The sequence below is a fragment of the Cupressus sempervirens genome, chromosome 7 (assembly GCF_028749045.1).
Source record: "Cupressus sempervirens isolate cs-2001-9-10 chromosome 7, ASM2874904v1, whole genome shotgun sequence".
NCBI lineage: Eukaryota > Viridiplantae > Streptophyta > Pinopsida > Cupressales > Cupressaceae > Cupressus > Cupressus sempervirens.
Window position 1 is genome coordinate 927,232,185 of NC_143124.1, and position 23,779 is coordinate 927,255,963.

The following is a 23,779-nucleotide window of genomic DNA, read 5'->3' on the forward strand; positions in this document are numbered from 1 at the left end:
AAAACATAGAAATCGTGAAAACTTGTTCTAGTTGCAAACGGTCTTGAGGACTTTTCGGAAGAAAGAATCAATGCATGGTTGTGCACACGCATTGGTGATGCATGATTCTTGGTTGGCACTAAGGGCTATTGGTTTTCCCTAATGGTACCTTGCTTTTCATTATTATTCTTGAACTTGTTTGGCAATTTATATTGTGTTTGATGTCCTATGTGCACATGTCTCTTTTTGTTCCTTCAATTTTGAATGAGAATATCCTTTTTGGTTCTTTGGTGAGGCATGGTGCTAAATTACTCTACATTTTGCAAGCACACCATGATTATAATTGTAGGCTATGGATGTAGGATATTGTAATTACTTGTGTATTTTTGTTGGTGATGTCCATGTTTGTCTTCAATTTGTAGGAGTATGCCCATTTTGTTTTAGGGATGGCTTGGAAACCCACATTGGTTGTAGGATTGTCAAATTTTGTAATAGCCTATGAGGGTTTCTAGGTTGGTAAGTTCTTGAACAATGGTCACTGGCCTAAGTTAGAGTTTTATTTTCTGCTATGTAATTCCATTTTAATTTCAATAAAAAAATTATTGTTATCAAGAAAAAAAGTTGAAAAGATAAATAGATAGGATAGGAAGAGAACAAATGAGTTAACAAACTAGTGGAGGTTCTACTCAAATGAATAGTTTTATTAGATAGGAAAACTCTAAATGGCAAAAATTTGATAATACCAAGGGAGCACTTCTTGAGAGAGAAGGTATAAATCTTATGTTGATATAGGAGTCCACGTTGAAAATAGATTTAAACAAAAAGACTTCCAACAACGGATTATCACATTCACTCAATCATATCTCAAATTGAGTGAGAAATTGAAAATGCAAATGCATAAACTTAAAGTTACCCATATTTTTTATTCCTTAATGTACCAAAAAAAACATATTTGCTCAGAGCTTGAAATTGAGTTTGCACCAACAACAAAATAACATAAGCTCGAGATTGGATGTCAAAATGGCTTACAATGGCAAGAGCTTGAGAATGGATGTCAAAATCGGTTAAATGAAAAAGATTTGTAAGTTTTTTAAATAGAAATAAACATTTAAAAATCATAAAAGGAATGGATGGGCAAAAAAAGTTGGTTGGGTGGTTAAATGATGCATAGTGAGGAATAGCAATAAGTTTAAAGATTGAAAAAAAAAAAAAATTGGAAGAAGGTCAAGTAGCTAGATGGAAGATTTAATTAAATTGTGTGGGAAAAGGACATGAAATGGATAATTAGAACTTAAGGATATGTAATTTAGAATTGAACAAAAAAAAATTAAAAGGACATGAAATGGATAATTAGAACTTAAGGATATGTAATTTAGAATTGAACAAAAAAAAATTAAGTGTCTAAGCTACAATACTTGTATTGCATTGAATTAATAAACAGTGTTTAGAAGAATCTTTTGAGGTTCCCTTACATAAGGAGGCTGGGTTGCATGTAATCAATATGTAGTTTCTAGAGATAAATGCACAATGGGAGGGAAGAAACTTCAATTTTACACTTCTATTAAATACACTAAGTAATGATGAAGAGAAATATACAATTCACATATAATATACCCATATAGAATTTCTAGTAAGGTATTTTGCCTCATTTTATGTAATGTAATAACAAAAATATCATAATCTTTGCCTTTGTCGAAAAATGTCATATTGGTACTTAGAAAACATTCAATAACGAAGTTTGATTATTTTAATGTGAACAATATATCAAATACAAAGCTTTTAATTCACCAGATTAATTAAAGTATCCCTAAATCTGACAATATTTATGAATTAGCCAATGTAGACAACCAAAAGGGAATTTTAGTGCACGGTGTATTTCGAAACACCTCTAGTAAAAGACGAGACAAAATAATTGTTTCACTATTAGTTCCATAACCTTTTACGCGGATGCATGTAATAATGATACAAAACCCCGGTCTAAAATCAGCCACAATCAATGGAAAGTTCAGTTGCCTCTTTTTCTGATTTACATGTGCAGAAAATTGAAGTTTACCTCTGATTCAAAGAAAATCCGACTTATGCAAAGTCCCTCAAAGTGGTTCACTTTGACCAATTAAATAGAGTGCTAACTGAAGCCACGCAAAACATTTATAGACCCATATGAGGTAATTCGTGTTACATGTATGCCAGGATGCACCAACCAGGGAATGCATTCCTGTCGCAGGAGTTATAACTCAAATTTAAGGCAAGTCTACATCTCCATGTTGACCTTTGTCAGTCTGTCCACGTTAGGATTTGAAGTAAACCAGGAAATAGGAAGCATCCCTCCTTTAGCAACCGTACCAATTTGAACAAAGATTTAGAAGAAACTAAATCTTGAATTGAGTGACCTAACATGCACAGAATGTGTACATTTAAACTGGCATTGAAAGGCCAGACTAACCAGTAAAGAAGTTAAATAGAAATAATATAACATTCATCAGAGTTGATTGCTGAGAATTAGGTCTGCAGCAGCATTAATGTCATTCCTTGCTTGTCTAAGTGCTTGTATGGCTGAGCTTCTTTCAAACCCCATAGAAACTAGAGTTGAAATGGCTTCCTCTGAAGGGGCCAACGCAGGGGCTACCAAACGCTCCTGCTTGTAGTTTCCACACAAACACAGTAGTACTTAGTTTTTTGTAATTTTTTAATATAGATAGCATATTTCATCCTGTTCTCTTTATTTGTGTGATTGACATTCCTTTTAAAAAATTGACCACTGTAAGAGAGAGAAGAGAGAGAAGGCTGCAAATGCCTAGGTTTCCAAATTATAACTCTTCTATTTCTTACTGGACAATTGTCTATTTAAAAACCAACTTCCTCAAATATGCTTTAACGCAAAAATCTTAAGTGATGAAACACACAATTCCTGCTCCCCATCATGCAAGTTGCCTTTTCTGAGTTTGTCTCAGAATATCACAACATTGACTTTAATTAGTTTGTTTCAGAATATTGTAACAGCCTGAGAAATAAATAATTTATAAACAGAAGCATGTACCAAAGCAATATAGAGAAAGGAGATCAGATGCATGTCGGCACATATTATATAACAAACAAACATGTCCATAACTTTGAAGAATTTGAAACTAACCTGAAATTGTTGGCCCAACGGTGCATTAATAGTTTCCCTTCGACGAGTTCTTCTTGTGGAAGTTGTAGACGGACCACTTGAAACTAATGGTGTAAAGAGCCACGAGACAGCAGAGCTTACCAGTTTAGGTAACTGAAAATGATCAGAGTAAAGTTATTTTTGAGATTTCACATGTATCACTGATCCAAGAAATGCAAATAAATGAATACTTTTAAGCTACATCTAAATCTGTGCTAGAATATTTCATATCAAGAAAGAGTTTGGTACTATATATGAGGTTTTCACAGTCTCCATGAAATGATTTAAGATGCTTCTAGATGAAAACTAAGGAATTATGTTTGCATCAACATTTCAGATCGCACTCCATGATCCAGCACATGATGAAGAAATAGATGAGTAGAAATGCAACCATCACAAAGGAGACATAGGGAGAAATGCCGCGTCGTCCAACCAACAAACAACTGGAGCAATTAGGGTGTCAGAAATATACACCATATAAACTAGAATGTGTCAAAATGATCTAGGAGGCATTAATGCCTTGATGGCCTCTCTAATGTAACCACGGGGATGGGATCACCAAACTGTGGCCCCACCTGGCGATTGGACCAGGCTAATAGTCCATGTCACTGATCAAAAATAACATTTCAGATTGGCTTCATTTTGAGTTTTGAAGTGATCCCTATTTTTTAGGTATGTCTCTTTTTACTTTACTAAGTCTCAGATAGCCCTAGTTTCACATTTGAACAAACTAATTAATATTAGTAAGTCCATTTTTTGGCAAGACAATTAATGAGCAATAGTTGAAGAGAAAGAAAAAGGTTATCTAGGACTATGTTCCGAAACGTGATCAGTAAAAGTAGATTGAAAAAGCATCTCCTAAAAAGCAGTTTAAAAAGGAGCCTCTTCAAAAAGCATGGGAAAAGTTCCAAAAGTGAAAAAGCAATCTTAAAAAACAGTCTCCTAAAAATAAGGCATTGAAAAAGCACTAAAAGGCACCTAAAGAGGAAAACGCAGAAAAAAGAATCCAGTTTCAGATTTGGCATGGCAATCAGAAAAATGTCCACCACCTGAAGAATGAGCGATAATGACAAAATCTAGAGCATCAAAAGTGGAAGAAACATTGAAACACAATAGATTTTGAAATGATATCGGTGCACAATGTGCAAGAACCCGACAAATAACTTATATAGGGGGGCATGTCCAATTGTTGGGTGAGCACCAACATCATTAAGTATAACAAGCCAGCATGGCTGAGTTGCTCAAAGAACCAAACTGTAAATCAAGGGATTAATAAGCAAAATGGCTAATTGCTGATCAAGACTATGATGGGAAAGCATGAAGAATACACAGAGATGGCCAAGTGTGGATTGGAAATGGATGGAGTAATAACAAAAAACGGTCCAGTCTTTGAAGAACCCATGGTGCCCAAATTGGAAGGAAAGAAATGCACAAAAATGACTAGTTAACAATGAACTCTTAAATTGAGTTTACAGACAGTGGACACTAATTATAGCATGACCAAAAAAGCAGGGTTGTCTAAATAAATATGTCTATAAATAGAATTGAAAAAGCAAACTAAAATATAAAGCCTGAATGACCATTAACTAGAACTAGCAAGACATTAAAAATATTCTAATACCCTCCCTTAATGGTCATTCTATCAACTACCCTGCTGAAGACAATACATGTCTTGTAGTCACAAATACTTCAGAACATCAAGCTGCTGCTAAGAACCTGCCTAGATCTGCAGAATGTTAATGACCAAGAGTAGCCAAAAAAATGGAGGTGGTGTCCCCTTCTTCAGAATGATTTACTAGTGTTAGAGTAGAGCCTGCCACAAACTCTTCCATTGACCCTCCCAGAATCGACAAAACTGCTCACCAAAAATAATCACAAAAACACCCAACCAAATGTTGGATAACTTGTCCTTCCCTGGAAACAAAGATATAGAGATACACTGAGAACAACAGGTGCAAGTCTCCAAACTTTTGTGGATGAGTAGGATGCCACAAAATAGACTACAAGAGTTATTGTTTTTAGTAGCTTCAGTTGGATAAACCTATGAGTCTAAACTATTGAAGATATCATATATATATTTATTAATCTCATGAAATTAATTATATATATATATATATTGAGAGATTAATATAATAATGATTCATGGAAATTAGTTATATATATATACAACTGTCATTATATTGATTACATAATTATGAATAGACATGTCCCTTCTCTTCTTGGCTAATTCTCAATATAAATACAAGAGATCGTTGCCTTTGGAAAACACATACTTTACAGGTAGTGCTAATACATTTGTAGCGATCCTAAAATCAACAACAAAACATTGTGGTCTGAAGATAGCAAACCAACGTTTTTCAAGAAAAATGATAAAAACCCTAAAATAACACCACACAGACATCACATATTACAGAAACCAAAAATGATTTTTAATGAGAAAAATCAACGAAAACCCAACACAATTTTTAACGTGAAAATTTGATCGAAACCCAACATGATTTTTGAGGAGAAAAATTAATCAAAACCAAACAGAAGCAAAGATACTGATCAGGGAATACAAAATTCCATTGTTTAGAAAAACATGGTGTAAGATGAGTAGACTAAGCACATCTTCTTAGAAATTGTCCATCCAACTGCCCAAAAAGATCTAAATGATGCACTTCGAATGATCACAAAATAACAAGGAATTGATACAAGTGACCTTGAATTTGAAAAAGATGTGGGCATATGGCAGCTTTCTAACAAGGGGATGTGTAAAAGGATGGCAAAAACGAATTTGGGCAAGGATCAATTGAAGGTAATGGTACAATTGTTGTCAGAGAGCTTCAAGTCATTATTAGCACCTATATCCGCCTCTTCAGGTGTCATTCTAGACGCTGACACTGACAGTAAGAAAGAATTGATCTCCCAACTGCAGATAGATAGTCAATATGGTAACATAACTAGAAAATGGATTGCAGATTTGAAGGTTCCAGGTCTGCCTTTAATCAATAGGCTGATCAAGTCATATGATCCTCTAGTGTTGGCTAGGAATGCATGGGTCTCAGAGATTAGGGTGACCAAGATGAAGGAAGCAATGCACAAACAAAACATGAAGCAAATCAAGCAAGTAATGGACACGAAAGCTACCACAACTATGAACCTCAATTTATAATAGTCACCGGATCAACCTTTGGAAGAGTAGAAGTTTAGCATAAGTACAATTGTGAATGTGTTATAAAGAGTGTGCATAATTTAAGGAAAGACTTAAAGGAGGCTAAAGAGATGATAGCCAATTAATTGGACATTTCATAAATGTTAGTTGCAAGTTGTAGAGGAAAGATAATTCTAGTATTATGATGCAGAGCCCTCTGTGGTAGACCTCCAAGGAATCCTAACTCAATGGCTTCATAATAGGTTGCCACACCCTCAAGAAACTAAGCACATCTCCAAGGTTTCAATAGAGAACCTTGACATTTAGGTAACTAAGACAACATCAACTTGCACTTAATCCATTCAATATCACACCCATATCACTATTAGAATAATCTTTATGTTTCTTTTTAATGCTCACTATTGATCTTATTGTATCTCTATAAATATTAGAATGTTTCTAATATTTAGGTGTAGTCTAGAATAGAATGATTCTATTCTATTCGACTCTCCTCTTTGTATATATAGATCATTTGATCTGATTAATAAGAAAAGTATTCTGCCATTTGTAAATGGTATTAGAGCTAAAAAAAAATTCGAAAAAATTTATAATTTCTTCTTGAAATTATTTGTTTAAATTTTTCCAAAATTATTTCAAGTTGAATTTCTCTAAAACCCACCTAGGGTTTTTTGCCTAGAGATTTTCCCGAAATCGGTCTGCAAATTGCAATTACTTTTACCCGAAATCCTTTGCAAATTGCAATTTTTCTTGCCCTAGTCATTTTTCCTACTCACGTTTTTTTAGACATTTTGCCTGCCATTTTTTTACACTCCAATTTTTGCGTCTTCAACCTGTACCCGCGCAATTTGGAGGCTCACGTTGTAGTTGCAAGGTCTTGTATTTCCTACCAAAGACGCGAAATCCACAATTTTTGTTCAGATCATTATCTAAGACGTTTTTTTTAATTTAGTTTCTAGCAACCGCACGACTAACAAACTCGCAATTTTGGGGTGAAAATCTGCGTGTTTCTGTATCAAATTCTCATGCTCCCAACCGTCTCAATCAAAACGTCACTTTTCTGTAAAAAAAATTAGGTATCTTTTTGACCGAAATCACCATTTTTTTGCCCTCAAAACCTTCATTGGCCATCGATTGTTATTCTACTCGAAACCCTAATTTTCAAGGTCCAAATTTTTTTTGCTTTCATATTTGTGGTGGGTTTTTCGAGATCTCAAATGGGTCTTCATCAAATTTTTGTGGGTGCCTCGATTTTCGAGCCAGTGGATCCAATTTCCAACAGTGTATAATTTATGGATTTTTCGAGCTCTCTTCTGAGTACTTCTCTGATTTTTCTAGGTCTTTCATTTTCTCACCTCAAAGTTTGTGCCATTTGAGATATTCACATATTATGAGCATCTGTATTAGCAGCATCAGAAGTCAAACTCAATTAAAAAGCAACCCAATGCTGGCCAACACTCGAAGTAGAAAGAATCTATCTACCATGCCTTTATGGCCAGCATATCTGCAGATCATGTGAAATCTTCTGCCTAGTATATAGATTCTGGTGCCTCCCGACATTTCACTCACAGGCATGATTGGTTTGTTGAATTCACTCCCTATTCTGACTCAGTAATCTTTGGAGGCGGTGAAGAATAAAATATTGTTCACAAGGGCAATGTTCAGATTCAGTCCGGAGGAAGAAGACTCATGTTCCTCAATGTATGTTATGTTCCTCGCATGAAACATAATCTTTTGTCTGTCAATCAGATTATAAAGCACTCCCCTCAGCTGGATGTCATTTTCAGTGGACATAAGTGTTTGATTATTGATCGTGCTTCTCGCACTACACTTGCTGTAGATCTTGAGGATCATGGTATTTATAGGCTTGTAGATTCAGGGGATTCCTTTGAGCGTGCCTTTATCGCCAAATGATCCGCTCTCAGTAGCCTCTGGCATCAACGATACAATCACCTAAACATTCAATATCGAGCACAACTAGATCGGGATAATTTAGTCCATGGCCTACCTGATATCCAGACCCAAAACCATCGCATTTGCGGAGCTTGCCAAGCAAGGAAGCAACATAGGACACCATTTAAGGATGGTGAATCATGGCGGGCATCCAAAGTACTCCAGCTGGTCCACGTTGATGTATGTGGTGGTCCACGTTGATGTATGTGGTCCTATGAATACTCCTCCTGTTTCTAGGAACAAGTACTTCTTACTCTTTGTGGAAGATTTCAGTCACAAAATGTGAGTATATTTTCTCAAGCAAAAATCATATGCTTTTCCTGTATTTCAGCAGTTTAAAGCCCTAGTAGAAAAAGAGTCTAGTTCCCCCATCTGTACTCTTAGGACCAATAATGGGGGGATTTATGTTCTTCTACTCTCTGCCTTCTATACTACTCATGGCATTAGACGTCAATTCACCACACCTCACACCCCTCAGCAAAACGGTGTTGTAGAGCGTCGAAACCATACCATCACAGAAATGGCTAGGGCTATGCTAGAACATAGAAATGTCCCAAGAAAATATTGGGCAGAAGCATTATCCACAGCTGTCTACCTTCTTAATCGATCACCCACCCTTGCAGTTAATCATAAGACTCTTGAGGAACCCTGGTCTGGTTGCAAACCTTGGATCAACCATTTAAAAGTTTTTGGCTCTCTAGCATATGTATGGATTCCTAATGCCAAATGCACTAAGTTGGATTCCAAAAGCCAGAAACTCATGTTTACAGGATACAGTCACACACATAAGGCCTACAGACCGATTGATGTAAACACTGATCGTTTCATCTTCAATTGTGATGTTGTGTTTGATGAGGAACTCGGACCATTTCAGCTCTCTGCCTCCCCGCCGCATTCCGAGATTCAATCTTCAGCAATCTCTAACTTGGGTCCTTCTGTTTTATATGAGTCATCTGATGCTACTGATACACCACCTCAGCCACCTCCAGATAATACAGCTCCTGCTCCTGCTTCTCATCCAGCTATTCCGACAGCATCTGATATTGGCTCCTCAACTCTTCGGCCAAAATGGTGGGCTCAAACGATTTGTGATCTTCATCCTGATGAACTCATTGAGGGTAGAACCTCCAAAAATAAGCGCATTCAGCACAACACAGTTAATGTTGCTCTTATGGCCAACATCCACAGTATCCCTAAGCCCCAGACACATGCAGAGACCAAAGGAATTCCAAAATGGGAACAGGCAATGGATGCTGAGCTTCAAAGTCTTCAAAAGAATCACACCTGGGTTCTTTCAGATCTCCCTCCTAGGAAGAAACCCATTAGCTGTAAATGGGTCTATAAGGTCAAGTACCATACAGATGGTACCTTGGACAAATACAAAAAGCCAAACTTGTTGCTCGAGGATTCACTCAGCGCGAAGGCATTGACTATGAGGAGACCTTTGCCCTGACAGCCAAGATGAGCACTATTCCCCTGCTTCTTGCCATTGCAGCTCAGTATGGTTGGAAAGTTCATCAAATGGATGTGAAGAGTGCTTTTCTCAATGGTGAATTACAGGAAGAAGTCTACATGATGCAACCCCCAGGTTTCAAGGTTGCTGGTTCAGAACCAAAAGTATGTAGACTCCAGAAGGCCCTCTATGGCCTTAAATAGGCCCCTCGGGCTTGGTACATAAAGATTGATCGGTACTTGGTTGCTCAGGGATTTCAACGTAGCTCATCAAACAGTAATCTGTATATTAAACACTCTAGTAATGATATTATTTTTCTTGTTGTCTATGTGGATGATTTGATCATCACTGGGAGTTCAGAACATTTGATTTCAAAAGTCAAACAAGATCTATGCGAAACTTTTGATATGATAGATCTCGGATTGCTTCATTATTGTTTAGGTATTGAGGTTTGGCAGACTGACAATAGTATTTTTTTGTCTCAGTCCAAGTATGCCAGAAATTTGCTTGACAGGTTTTGAATGCAAGATTGCAAACCTACCTCCACTCCTATGGAGACTGCTCTGAAATTGTTCGCACAATTTGATTCTCCTCTTGTAGATGAAACACTATTCAGATAACTAGTAGGTAGTCTCATCTATCTTACTACTACTAGACCTGATCTCAGTTTTGCAATCAGCTACATCTCACGGTTCATGACGAACCCCAAGACTAATCATTGGATTGTAGCGAAACGTGTTGTGTTATGTACATGGTACTTCAGATTATGGTCTTCTTTACACAAGGAGTGCTACTCCTTAGCTCAATGGATTCACTGATTCCGATTGGGCCAGCTCAGTTGATGACAGGAAATCTAGCTCTGGCTATGTGTTCCATATCGGATCTGCAACAATTACCTGGACCAGTAAGAAGCAAAAGGCACGAGCACTCTCCTCTACAGAAGTAGAATATCGAGGAGTTGTCAAGGCAGCTTGTGAAGTAGTTTGGCTCTGTCAGATGCTTGCAGATATGCATATTCCTCAAGCGAATCCGATTTCTTTGTTTTCAGACAATCAGAAGTCCTCAAACTTGCCAAGAACCCAATGTTTCATGAACGAACCAAGCACATTGACTTCATTGCCATTACATCCGACAGTTAGTAGAAGATGGATCTATTCAGTTACTCTATGTCCCTACCTCAAAGCAACCAGCAGATATTTTCACAAAACCCCTTGGTCCTGACAAGTTTGTTAAATTCAAGGGATCTATTGGTGTAGTAAATAGATTGAGCATTAAGGGGGGGTATTAGAACAATCTTTATGTTTCTTTTTAATGCTCAGTATTGTATCTTATTGTATCTTTGTAAATATTAGAATGTTTCTAATATTTAGGTGTAGTCTAGAATAGAATGTTTCTATTCTATTCGACTCTCCTCTTTGTATATATAGATCATTTGATCTCTAATTAATCAGAAAAGTATTCTGCCATTTATGTTTATAACACACACATTGATTTCAAATTAACCTCTTCAAGGTCATCACAAACATAATTGGTTCCAAAATCACTAAATAAAAACACTCTTCTTCCGATCCATTAGACAAAATTGATTAGCCAAATAAATCAACTCACTTCTCAACTTTTCAATTCATTGTTCACACTTCCTGATTTCTATACCTGATTCTATTATTCATAACTTTTGTTCTCAACATCTTGGAAAACCCTCTAGTGGACTTGTTCCAAACTAGGCCCTTTAAAACATATCCAAAGCTGAGCCCAATCCAACTATTAATTTACAAGTTATGGTCTTTGTCCCAAGATCCATTTACGTATCTTTCAAATTCATCCATTTATAGACTGTAACTCTTCCACATGTGTCCGTACCAAACACTACAACATGACTGTTTGCAGAAGATCTCAAATCTGAAAACAATAACTTTCACCAAAATTGTCATAACATTCTCAAGATTCAATGAAATCACTCCAAACCAAAAAGAGCAGGAAGATAATTCACCATAATATCCAAATATACAAATTATACAGGGTTTTCAGGCCGTATATGGTCGTACAAGGCCTGGAAACAGCACAAAAACTGAAAAACCAATCAAAACAAGAATAGTAGAAAGATCCAAATGTTTCCTTCTTCTCATTATGATTTGGAACAACCATACATCAGTTTTTATAACCTTTTTGATAGTTAAAAACTGACCAACCACCTTTTAGACCAATAATCATCCCCTTTACAATGCATTACAATTTTTTATGTCAACATGACAACTTTGCAATTTTACCTCCAAACTTTAACAAATGCTTGCATGGACACTTGAATCACCTTATAATAAACTTTATTAGACATTTTACATGCTTTCTAGCCTTTTCATGGCTTTGTATCTTTAGACCCTTTGAGCAATTTAGGTCTTGAATGGACAACTTTTACAAATTTGACTTACATTATTGTTCCAATTGACTCAAATGACTTTTAATACATCATGAATGACTCAAATAATATAAAATTGATCATATTATGACCTTTGGCCTCCTGGTATGCTTGTGTTCTTAGGTGCTCCTGCACCATACTCCCCGCCTTCAAATTTTTCTATGTTCCTTGGAAACATGGAACCAACAAACCTGCAAGAAAAAAATTTAAACCAAAATCCTTCTCTTTTACTTTCATTATATTTGACTTTTCATGCCTCTATCCTCATCATATTTGCCTTCAAGGACACAGGACTGTCCTTTCCATCTTCTTCTCTAGTGCCCCTATCAATGGAGCATCAATGGCTACAACTTTGATGGTGCCATATCAGTAAGAAATCTACCATTCTTTGCTGCTCCAAACTCACCATCCTCTTTGCCTCACCTAAGAGTTCTCCTCTTTGCCTCTCACCCTAGTCTTTTGGCAATAAACGGGACCACTCCTTGGCCCTAGATCATCTCGTATTGCCTCTTAATAGACCTTCATGTCTTCCTACTTCTAGCTTTGTTTATAGGTACCTACAACCATAGCTTCATCAATAAAAACCAAATAACAAATCATAAGGCTAGGTCTTGGTGTGAGTTGCCTCCTTCGGCGCTGTACCCATACACTCAGGATTTTGTAGTTCTGATACCACTTAGGTGCAAAGCCCCCTGTGGTAGACCTCCAAGGAATCCTAGTTCAACTCACTGACTTCACAATAGGTTGAGACACCCTCAAGGAACTAAGCACATCTCAAAGGTTTCAATAGAGAACCCTGACATTTAGGCAACTCAAACAACATCAACTTGCACTTAGTCCATCCAATATTACACCCACTTAACCTCTTCAATATCAACACAAACATGATTGGTTCCAAAATCACTAAATAAAAACTCTCCTTCCAATCAATTAGAAATAATAACTCACTACTCAAATTTTCAATTTGTTGTTCATGCTACCTGATTTCTATACCTGATTCTTTTATTCATAAGTTTTGTTCTCAACATCTAGTGGAATTGTTTCAAACTAGGCCTTTTAAAACATATCCAAAGCTGAGCCCAATCCAATTATTCATTTACAAGTTACGGTCTCTGTCCCAAGACCCATTTTACTGTTCCAAAACTTAGAAATTCATAAGCTCTTCCTACTACGGCATCAAATATCATTCACAAAACAAAACCAAATAATCCCAAACCAATTTCACAGTAAACCTTTATGAATCTAGTGTCAGAATATGTAAGCCATCAAACTTTCCAATGGTTATATCATTACATAATCACAAATCTTTCCCTGCTACTTTTCTAAAACCAGTTTTCTATAAAAGATTCATAACTTCCTCAATTCTACATAAAAACAACTTAAACCAAAAGGAAAAGAAAGTGTATTCACGTATCTTTCAAATTCATCCATTTACAGGCCCTAACTCTTCCACATCTGTCTGTACTTAATGCTGCAACATGACTGTTTGCAAGAGATCTCAAATCTGAAAACAATAACTTTCACCAAAATTTTCATAACTTCCTCAAAATTGAATAAAATCACTCCAAATCAAAGACAGAAGGAAGATAATTCATCATTATACCCTAATATACAAATTATACAAGGTTTACATGCCGTACAATGACCCTACAAGGCATGGAAACTGCACAAAAACTGCAAAACCAATCAAAACAACAATAGTAGAAAGCTCCAAAATATTTCCTTCTCATTATGATTTGATTTGGAACAACCATACATTGATGTTTATAACGTTTTGATAGTTAAAAACTGACCAACTACCTTTTAGAACAAAAAATCATCCCCTTCAGAACATATTTGCAACTTTTGACAACATTTTATGCATTTTTGCATTACAACTTTTTATGTCAACATGACAACTTTGCAATTGTACCTCCAAACTTTAACAAATTCTTGCATGGACATTTGAATACCCTATAATGAACTTTAATAGACATTTTACATGCTTTCTAGCCTTTTTATGGCTTTGTATACAATTTTGACCCTTTGAGCAATTTAGGTCCTGGATGGACAACTTCTACAAATTTAGTTTCTGGTAAAAAGCATAAACTCTTTAGTTAATAAGATAAATTAAAAATTCACCACAAACTTATGCAAGGGAATTGTAACTTCCAATTTAAAGAGGAACTATTACTGTTCACTCAACAGTTGTGTGATAGAGAGGTTTTAAGGGTAAGAATTATTAGAATATTTCTAATAATACTCTATCTATCGTGTGTGTGTAGTTTCTATTTTCTATATATACGTTTTGTACATATGAGCTTGTAAGCTCGTTGCATTTCATTCATTGATTATTCAATACATAAGATAATCTTTCGATTATTTTATGGTATCAGAGCTAGGTTGAATTTTTTCTAAATAATAATTTCTTATTGAAATTATCTCAACCTTATTTTCGAAATTATATTTTCCTAAATAAATTTGCTTCATTATACCTAGTTCAGGCTAGGGTTTGGATGACACGAATCTGCAACTCGGGACTGAAAATCGTTTTTTTTCTGGCAAAATCACAGCACTAGAAAAATTGAAAATCACCGATTTTTTGTGGAAAATCACGAGTTTTTCTTTGATCCACGGCCTGCAAATTCGACAGGTATTTACGTATTTTTGTTTGGCGATCGCAATGGTATTTACCTCTGCTCTGAATGTTTTTTTTTGTTTTTGCGGCTCAGTTACAGACGGCTCAGCATTTTGCTATTACCACCATTTCTTGGTCCGGCCACATTTTCCAGACACAAGCACGACCTCATCTACGGCGTCTAGGAGTTTGCAGCAACATCAAGGCATCAAATACCTTCAATCTGCCATTTTTTTCTGCAACTTTGACCTTTAAAGCCGCTGACTGGTATTTTGCTCAAAACCCTAATTTTAGGGGTCCGAATTTTTTTTTGATTTCATATTTTTGGTGATTTTTTTGAGACCTCATCTGGGTCTTCGTCAAAATTTTTTGGGTACCTCATTTTTCATGCCTCTATTTTCGGGCCAGCAGATTTGCATTGTGACTATAGATTCCTTCTCGATTTTTTCGTCTACTCTTCTAGGTACTTGTCTTTTTTTGGGTCAACCTAAAACATTGCCTCAAACTTCGTGCAAATGGCATCCTTGACCACCCTGATGCTGAAAAACAGTCAACGGTTTAATGGCAGAAATTACAACCACTAGAAGCAGCGTATGTTAACCATCTTCGAGTATCGTCGTTTGGATGCACTTGTTCTAGGCACAGAAACTCGTCCTACCCCCACTAACACACCTGGTGGGACCTCCGTTACAACAGATTAGGATAAGTTTGATGATTAGAATCGCGAAGCTGTTATGCTTCTCAAGCTCTCAATCACAGATGATCAACTACCTCACATTCCCTCTGGCAAGTCAGTTGCAAACATCTGGAAATATTTAAAGGAGCTGCATGAAACATCCGACAAGAGTCGAGCATTCTTTCTGAAGAATCAGTTGTTTTCCGTTATGATGGATGAACGTATGCCCTTACAAGAACATCTGACGAAGATTAAGGACATTCGTGATCAGCTTGAAGCCATCGATCGGACAATGGAGGAAGAAGATACGGTAGTTATTACCATGGAAAGCTTGCCAACATCTTATGAGCATTTCATAGAGACTCTCAACATTACCTCAACCAATGTTGCTCTGAAATTCTCAAAGTTGTGCACCAAACTCCTACAACAAGATCACTGCAAGCAACAGTTTGGTAGTCGTGCTTCCTCACCCTCATCAGAACAAGCCTTTGCAGCTATGTTTCAGCCATCTCAGTCATCTCCACAGGGTAGTTCACATCAATCCTCAAGTAGTTTTCAGCAGAAGAGTGTTCAATGTCATTATTGTTGTAAGTATGGCCACATGAAGAAAGATTGTCGTCAGCGACTCGCTTCCGAACAGAAGAAGCTGGGAGGGTCCAATCAGTAAACTGGTATGGGAGGGCCCAATCAGTAGGCCAATGTTGTTGAACATTCTAAGACAAAGGAGTCTGTGTTCTATGCTTTTATGGCTAAAAGCCCTTCCAATTCAGCCCAATCCTCTGCTTGGTATATTGAGTCTGGCGCTTCATGTCATTTTTCTCATCGGCGTGATTGGTTTACGAATTTCTATCCATACACCGATTCAGTTGTGTTTGGCAAAGGAGAGGAGTTCAAAATTATTGGCAAAGGAAATGTTCAGATACAATCTGGCGGGTGTCAACTCATCTTTCTCAATGTCTACAATCCTGGTATGGCACTCAATCTTCTCTCTGTGAGTCAAATCATGAGAAATTCTCCTCAATTGGATGTGGTGTTCAATGCCCACAAATGCTCCGTTATTGATCAAGAGACTCGTCTTACTGTTGCTACTGGTCTAGAGGATCATGGCCTATATCAGCTTGCTGACATTGGTGATTCTCCAGAAATAGCTATGGCAGCTCGTGATTTATCTCTCAACACTTTGTGGCATCAGAGATATGGACATCTCAACATCTAGTATCTCTCTCAACTATCTTGAGAGGAACTTGTTTCTAGACTACCGCTGATTCAGCCACAACATCTTGGAGTATGTGACACCTATCAAGCTAGCAAACAACATCGAACTCCTTTCAAAGATGGAGATTCTTGGCGTGCCTCTCAGGTACTTCAATTACTTCATCCTAATATTTGTGGTCCTATGAATACATCTTCAGTTACTAGTTGCAAATATTTTTTGATTATTGTTGATGATTTTAGTAGAAAAATGTGGGTGTACTTTCTTAAACAAAAATCAGATGCACTTAGCACATTTCAGAATTTTAAGTTGTTGGTTGAAAACAAGTCTGGCTACAATATCGTTTCGCTTAGAACAGATAATGGGGGGGGGGGAGAATTTTGTTCTCATGCATTCTTCGGTTTTTGTGTTGAACATGGCATCAATCGCCAATTCGCCACACCTTACACTCCTTAGCAAAACAGTGTTGTTGAGCGTCGCAATCGTATGAATGTTGAGATGGCTCCTTCTATGTTACAACACAGGAGTGTTCCTAATAAGTATTGGGCAGAAGCAGTGTTTACTGCTGTCTACCTTCAAAATCGTTCCCCTACTTAGGCTGTCAAGAACAAAACTCCCGAAGAATTGTGGTCTGGTCGTAAGCCCAAGATCAGCCACCTGAAGATTTTTGGCTATCTTGCCTATGTTTGGATTCCTGATGCTAAATGTTCCAAATTAGATTCCAAGACTTAGAGACTCATGATGATAGGGTATAGTGACAACCATAAGGCCTACAAATTGATAGATATCGACACTGATCATCTTATCTTTAGTCGTGATGTTGTTTTTGATGAAACTCGAGGACCATTTCTATCCTCTTCTGAGCAATGTTCTAAGGAACAGCCTAACAGTATTCCCCTTCCTTTAGCACCTTGTAATGGGCAAAATGATACAGATAATGTCTTTCCTAGGACACCTGATGTTGATCCTATTGAGACTCCTAAGAATGATCCTCCTCCCGTTCTTGCTCCTGAAACTCTTCCAGCTCCTCTAGAGGTCAGCTCTTCTACTCTCCAACCCAAATGGTGGGTTAAAACTATTAGTGATCTAAGGGATGATGAGCTCATCAAAGGTAGAGTTTCTCGAAATAAGTGCAAACAAATAGTTAACTTTGCTCTTATGCCTAACATTCATAGTGTTCATGAGCCCCAGACTTATTCCGAGGCTAAAGGTATTCCTGAATGGGAACAGGCTATGGAAGCTGAACTTCAAAGCATTTAGAAAAATCAAACTTGGGTTCTTTATGATCTTCCTGCAGGGAAGAAGCCCGTTAGCTGCAAATGCATATACAAGGTCAAATATAAAGTTGGTGGCACCTTAGACAAGTATAAGGCTCGTCTTGCTGCTCGAGGGTTCTCACAAAGGGAAAGTATTGACTATGAGGAGACTTTTGCTCCTATAGCTAAAATGAGTACCATACGGCTTGTTCTTGCTCTAGCAGCTCAGTTCGGTTGGAAAGTTCATCAGATGGATATCAAGAGTGTTTATTTGAATGGTGACTTACAGAAAGAGGTCTACATGACGCAACCTTCTGGATTTAAGGTTGCTGGTCAGGAACAAAAAGTTTGTAAACTTGTCAAAGCTCTCTATGGTCTAGAACAAGCTCCTCGGGCTTGGTACATGAAAATTGATAAATATTTAACCGACCATGGTTTTCAGTGGAGTCCATTGGATTCAAACCTATATATCAAACATGTAGGTGATGATGTCTTGTTTATCGTTGTTTATGTCGATGATTTGATCAACGCTGGAAGTTCAGCACATTTGATTGCAGAAATCAAACAGGATTTGTGCAACACTTTTGATATGACAGATTTGGGACTCTTGCACTATTGTCTCAGAATTGAGGTTTGGTAGACCGAACACAGTATCTTTCTTTCTCAGTCCAAGTATGCTAGAAATCTTCTAGACAGGTTCAAAATGCAGAATTGCAAACCTGCTCTCACTCCTATGGAACCCAGGCTCAAATTATCCGCTCAATCTGATTTACCTGTTGTAGATGAATCCTTGTTTAGACAACTTGTGGGTAGTCTCATTTTTCTTACTACCACCAGACCTGATATTAGTTTTTCTGTAAGCTATGTCTCCTACTTTATGACAGCACCCAAGACTGATCAGTGGACAGCTGCAAAGCATGTCCTGCGCTATATGAGTGGTACTCTTGATTATGGTCTTCTATACACTCAGAAGTCTGATTCTACACTATGTGGCTACACAGATTCAGATTGGGCCGACTCTGTTGATGATCGTAAGTCTACCTCCGGATAGGTGTTTAGTTTAGGATCTGCTGCTGTGACATGGACTAGTAAGAAGCAATAGGCGGTGGCCCTGTCTTCAACTGAAGCAGAGTATCGGGGAGCAATTAAGGCAACTTGTGAGGCAGTTTGGCTTCGGTGGATGCTTGCAAATATGCATGTTCCTCAGTCAGGACTGACTCCTATATTCTGTGATAATCAGGGAGTACTTAAACTGGCAGAGAGCTATTAAGGGTAAGAATCGCATTATATAGGAAGCCAAATCTGTTAACCAACATTACCCAATGATGCACAAAAGGTAAAAAGGCCAGAAACCACCAAATCTGCAAACTAATGCACAACATTGGAAGTACTCCACATTCTCAACAACATCAAGGCCATAGACCACCACAAGCAAGATCTTGACATAAGGCAGAAGTTGAGGTTCTACCAACACGAGCAAAGTTCCATCCACCACCAGCAGAAAGAGGCATTGGGCAGAGAAGCACTCAAGTCACAGCTTTACCAATGGCACCCAGTGCATCTGCAGAAAACGCAGCCCCTCCCTGAAAAGCGTAGAAGTAGAAATGCCAAGCCAAAAACATTTGGCAGTACGTACCCCACAAGCAAAGCAAAGAACCTGGGTCAGAGTCTCCACTCTCCACAATCGTTTCTAGGCAAGAACCAGAGACAGTACAACAAGCAGCGTCAACCAATCCCACAGGTTACAGCATTGCGGTCCCATCCATTGTTGCAGAGGCCACCAAAGTCAAAATAGCCGTCTGAGCAGGAGCAGCAACCATTGGAGCCAGGAGGAATAAAGTAATGTTAAGCCTCAACACTATTAGTACCATTATAATGCATCATTATCATAATGATTATTACTATGCAAAGGCCACCAAATTCAAAATAGCCGTCTGAGCAGAAGCAGCAACCATTGGAGCCATGAGGAATAGAGGAATGTTAAGCCTCTACACTATTGGTACCACTATAATTCATTATTATCATAATGCTTATTACTTTTTATTAGTAGTAATAGAACTATCTTTCTTTAGTTATTCCTTAACTTTCACTACCTTCAATGACATTATATGTCCACTGTCTATTAAACTTAAAAGAAGAGCTTCCAGAAGAAACTGTGTACAAGCTTTTGAATCAACATTTTGGAACACCCCGTGATCAATCATTAGGATCAGGTTTTAGTATCTTCTTTCAACCTTCTAACTTCAACCCATATCTTCTTTCCTCATTTTCAATATCTCTACTTTCTTTTCCCAGTTCAATATCTTATTCCTCCTGTTTTTCAATATCTCTACGTTCTTTTCCCAGTTCATGATTCATAGGCACTACCACTTGGCATCATAAAGTTTTACTGATCTATGTTTGTAATCAGCGTACTCTTTTCTTCATCCTAAGGATAGATTACAGAGTGTGATCAAAAACATTGATGCAAACAAAACTCATGCAGCATTCTTCAGAAGTATCTCACTCAAAATTGATAGATACAATGTAGGCATACTTCATATTTGACCTATCTAAATCTGAGAGTGTTTCATAAATAAGGCATTCTACCATTTATCTTGGACACTTTTGGAACTTATTGCTGCAAGTTAAAAGACTAGATGCAAACCTTGATTCTTTGAATGTGAAAGATGTTTGCTCGATATAATAAACCAGCAAGAACTCCACAAATCCCTGGTATAAAGGATCTTTTCCATGATGATAGGAGAAGCTGCACATTAAAAGCTCAAATAGCGTCATTTTTAATAGTGAGTTAAGAGAGAGCATTTGTTCCAAGGATTGATATGAAAAACTTCTGCATAATTAGAATAGTGAAAACCTTACTTGAAGCCCGGCAAGATAGACAAATGATTTGTCAGAGAGCCGGAAACTGAAAATTTGAAACCTTGTTGAAACAGGTATATCCAGGAAAAAGGGAACAAAGAGTGAAAATATTATGCCATATGGTCCGGGAACTAGTCCACTTGATATAGTGTCTGCAGACAAATAGGAAAAATGAAATATTAGCAAGCACACAACCACGCTAAATTGGCTTTGCTACAAAAAACAGAAGCAAACAAACCACAAGATTGATTTTGCTAGACAGGTGAACACATTCAACGTCCATTTGTTCAATGTAAACATCTGTGTGGAAATCAATAGGAAAAGCAGAGCAACCAAATTAACGGGTGCATTGCCCACAATTATCCAGGGCTTCTGTACTCTTAGTTTTCTCTCTTCTAAATCATGTTCAAGTTAATTTATAAAACTTGCAATAAAAAGACCAGATAAGAAGAAAAAGTCAACTAGCAAAAGATACATAATGTTTACCTAAAGTTATCCCTCACTACAACACACCATTAAACTCCAAAAAGAGAATTTAAAAAGATAGCATGTGAACTCAGTTTCATCTCAATTCATTTCTCTTCTAGGAAATTGAACACAATTCTGGGATGTTTAAAATTAAAAAACTTCCACGGACAAGACAGAGGCCAGAAAAAGACACATAGTGGTCACAGGTTTGAACCCCCAAGTTCAACCACAGCATGATTAAAGAACAGCTCACGTGGTCAGGGGTTATAGGGGCTGAGAAATTTGAATCTTGCAAAAGTCCAGCTAGCTTGGCTTATTTGTATCCAAAAAAATTAGAACTTTGGGATGATAAAAACGCCACCAAATTGGCATAAAAAATTATGACAAGCATTATTATTACATGTTTTCAAGTATTTCTACATCCTTGAAAATGATTATATCCCTCCTATAGCAAGATTCCATACTGTTTCTCCCTCTAAATTGTCGTTAAGAAACGTTGCAAGCCAATTATCAAGCTATAGTCCATCTAGTCCTTCTGGTCATGCATGACAATGTAAGATTAAATGAAAAACGGCCACCAAGAAGCATCACAACTTGGGCTATAAAGTGATAGTATCCAGTAAAATGGAAGTATTACAAAGTAATTGGTAAAATACTTGCTTGATATTAAAAAAGACTAAGAGGTCAATATCTACAAAAGAATGAATGATGCTTCCTTAGGAAACAATTGTAAAAAATGGAAACACTCTATTCTAGCTAAAATAAAACTAACAATTAACTACAGGCTAACTAAATATTAGAAACATTCTAATATTTACAATAGATTACAAATAGATAACTATTAGTAACAAAGACCGAGAGGTCAATATATACAAAATAATGAATGATGTTTCCTTAGGAAATGATTGTAAAGAATAGAAACATTCTATTCTAGCTAAAAGAAAACTAAGAGTTAACTATAGGCTAACTAAATATTAGAAACAATTTAATATTCACAATAGATTACAAATAGATAACCATTAGATGATAATAGATGCTATCTATTATCGTAATACTCTCCCTTAATGGTTAATCTATCGACAACACCAAGCTGTCCTCTGAATTTGACAAACATATCAAGACCTAGAGCTTGGTGAGAATGTCTACAATCTGATCCGTTATAGGAACATACTGCAAGTCTATTGTCCTATCTTCAACTAGTTGTCGTATGTAGTGACAATGAACATCCACATGCTTGGTTCATTCATAGAAGATTGCGTTCCATGCAAATATGATAACACCTTCATTATCAACAAACAAAGTAGACGGTCCTACTGGTGACATCTACATATCTCCAAACATTTGACGAAACCAAACAACTTCATATCCTGCCTTAACAGTCCCTCTGTATTCAACCTCTGTGAAGGAGAGAGAAATTGCCTATTGCTTCTTGCTGGTCCATGTGACGGCACTGGATCCCAAACTAAACACATCCAGAAGTTGACTTTTTATCGTCAATAAAGCCTACCAAATCTGAATCTGTATACCCACTGAATCGAGGATTAGAACTCTGAGAGTAAAGAAGTCCATAATTTGTAGTGCCCTTCGCATAACAAAGCATACACTTTGCTGTCATCCAATGATTAGCTTTGGGTGCTGTCATAGAGCGTGAAATGTAACTGACTATGAAGTTGATATTAAGCCTAGTAGTTGCTTGTATGCAGTATCATCAATGAGAGGAGAATCAGACTTGGCTAATAACTTGAGACCTTTCTCCATGGGTGTAGATGTGGGCTTGCAATCCTGCATACTTAATTTGTCTAACAAAGCCCTGGCATATTTGGACTGAGAAATGAATATATCAGAAGACTGCTGCCAAATCTGAACACCTAAGCAATAATGCATGAGCCCAAGGCCAAACATATCAAAAGATTAGCATAAACTTCATTTGATCCCTTGAATCAAAGATGTTAAACTGCTAGTGATGATTAAATCATCCACATAAATAACCAGAAGGATGATGTCACTCTCAGTATTCTTGATGTACAAATTTGAGTTTGAAGAACTCCTCTAGAAGCCTTGATCACTGAGGTAGTTACCAATTTTCATGTACCATGCCCTAGAGGCCTGCTTCAAGCCATAGAGAGCTTTCACTAATCCGAGAACTTGATGTTCTTTACCAGCAACCTTGAAACCAAGAGGTTGCCTCATGTAGACCTCTTCATGGAGGTCACCATTCAAGAGAGCACTCTTGACGTCCATCTGATGGACCTTCCAGCCAAACTGTGTTGCCATTGCTAGGACTAATTTGATTGTGCTCATCATTGCAATAGGACCAAAGGTCTCCTCATAATCAATTCCCTGATGCTGAGAAAAGCCATTGCAACTAAACGAGTTTTGTACTTATCCAAAGTACCATCAGACTTGTATTTGATTATGTAAACCCATTTGCAGCCAATGTCATAGCTTGTTCCCACTCTGGAATTCCTTTAGCCTCATAATATGTTTGAGGTTCGAACATCTATGAATGTTGGCTATGAAAGTGGAGATAACTGACTTTGTAGGTTCTTTTTCCGAGCAATTCTCCCATCAATGAGCTCATTATCACGAA

At 37.2% G+C, this 23,779-nt stretch overlaps 1 protein-coding gene across 1 annotated transcript in view; it reads right to left on the bottom strand.

The window, feature by feature from the left end:
• Window positions 1-1,871: 1,871 nt before the first annotated feature.
• The window catches only part of LOC149550596 (rhomboid-like protein 20), a 43,275-nt gene continuing 21,367 nt past the window's right edge, over window positions 1,872-23,779 (bottom strand). The window contains exons 5-8 of the mRNA XM_089793587.1: window positions 20,722-20,873; window positions 20,507-20,608; window positions 3,110-3,241; window positions 1,872-2,614 (exon numbers count right to left, since the gene is read on the bottom strand). Coding sequence (XP_089649713.1) covers window positions 2,459-2,614; window positions 3,110-3,241; window positions 20,507-20,608; window positions 20,722-20,873 — 542 coding nt within the window. The 3' untranslated portion in view covers window positions 1,872-2,458. The remainder of the gene's footprint in view (window positions 2,615-3,109; window positions 3,242-20,506; window positions 20,609-20,721; window positions 20,874-23,779) is intronic.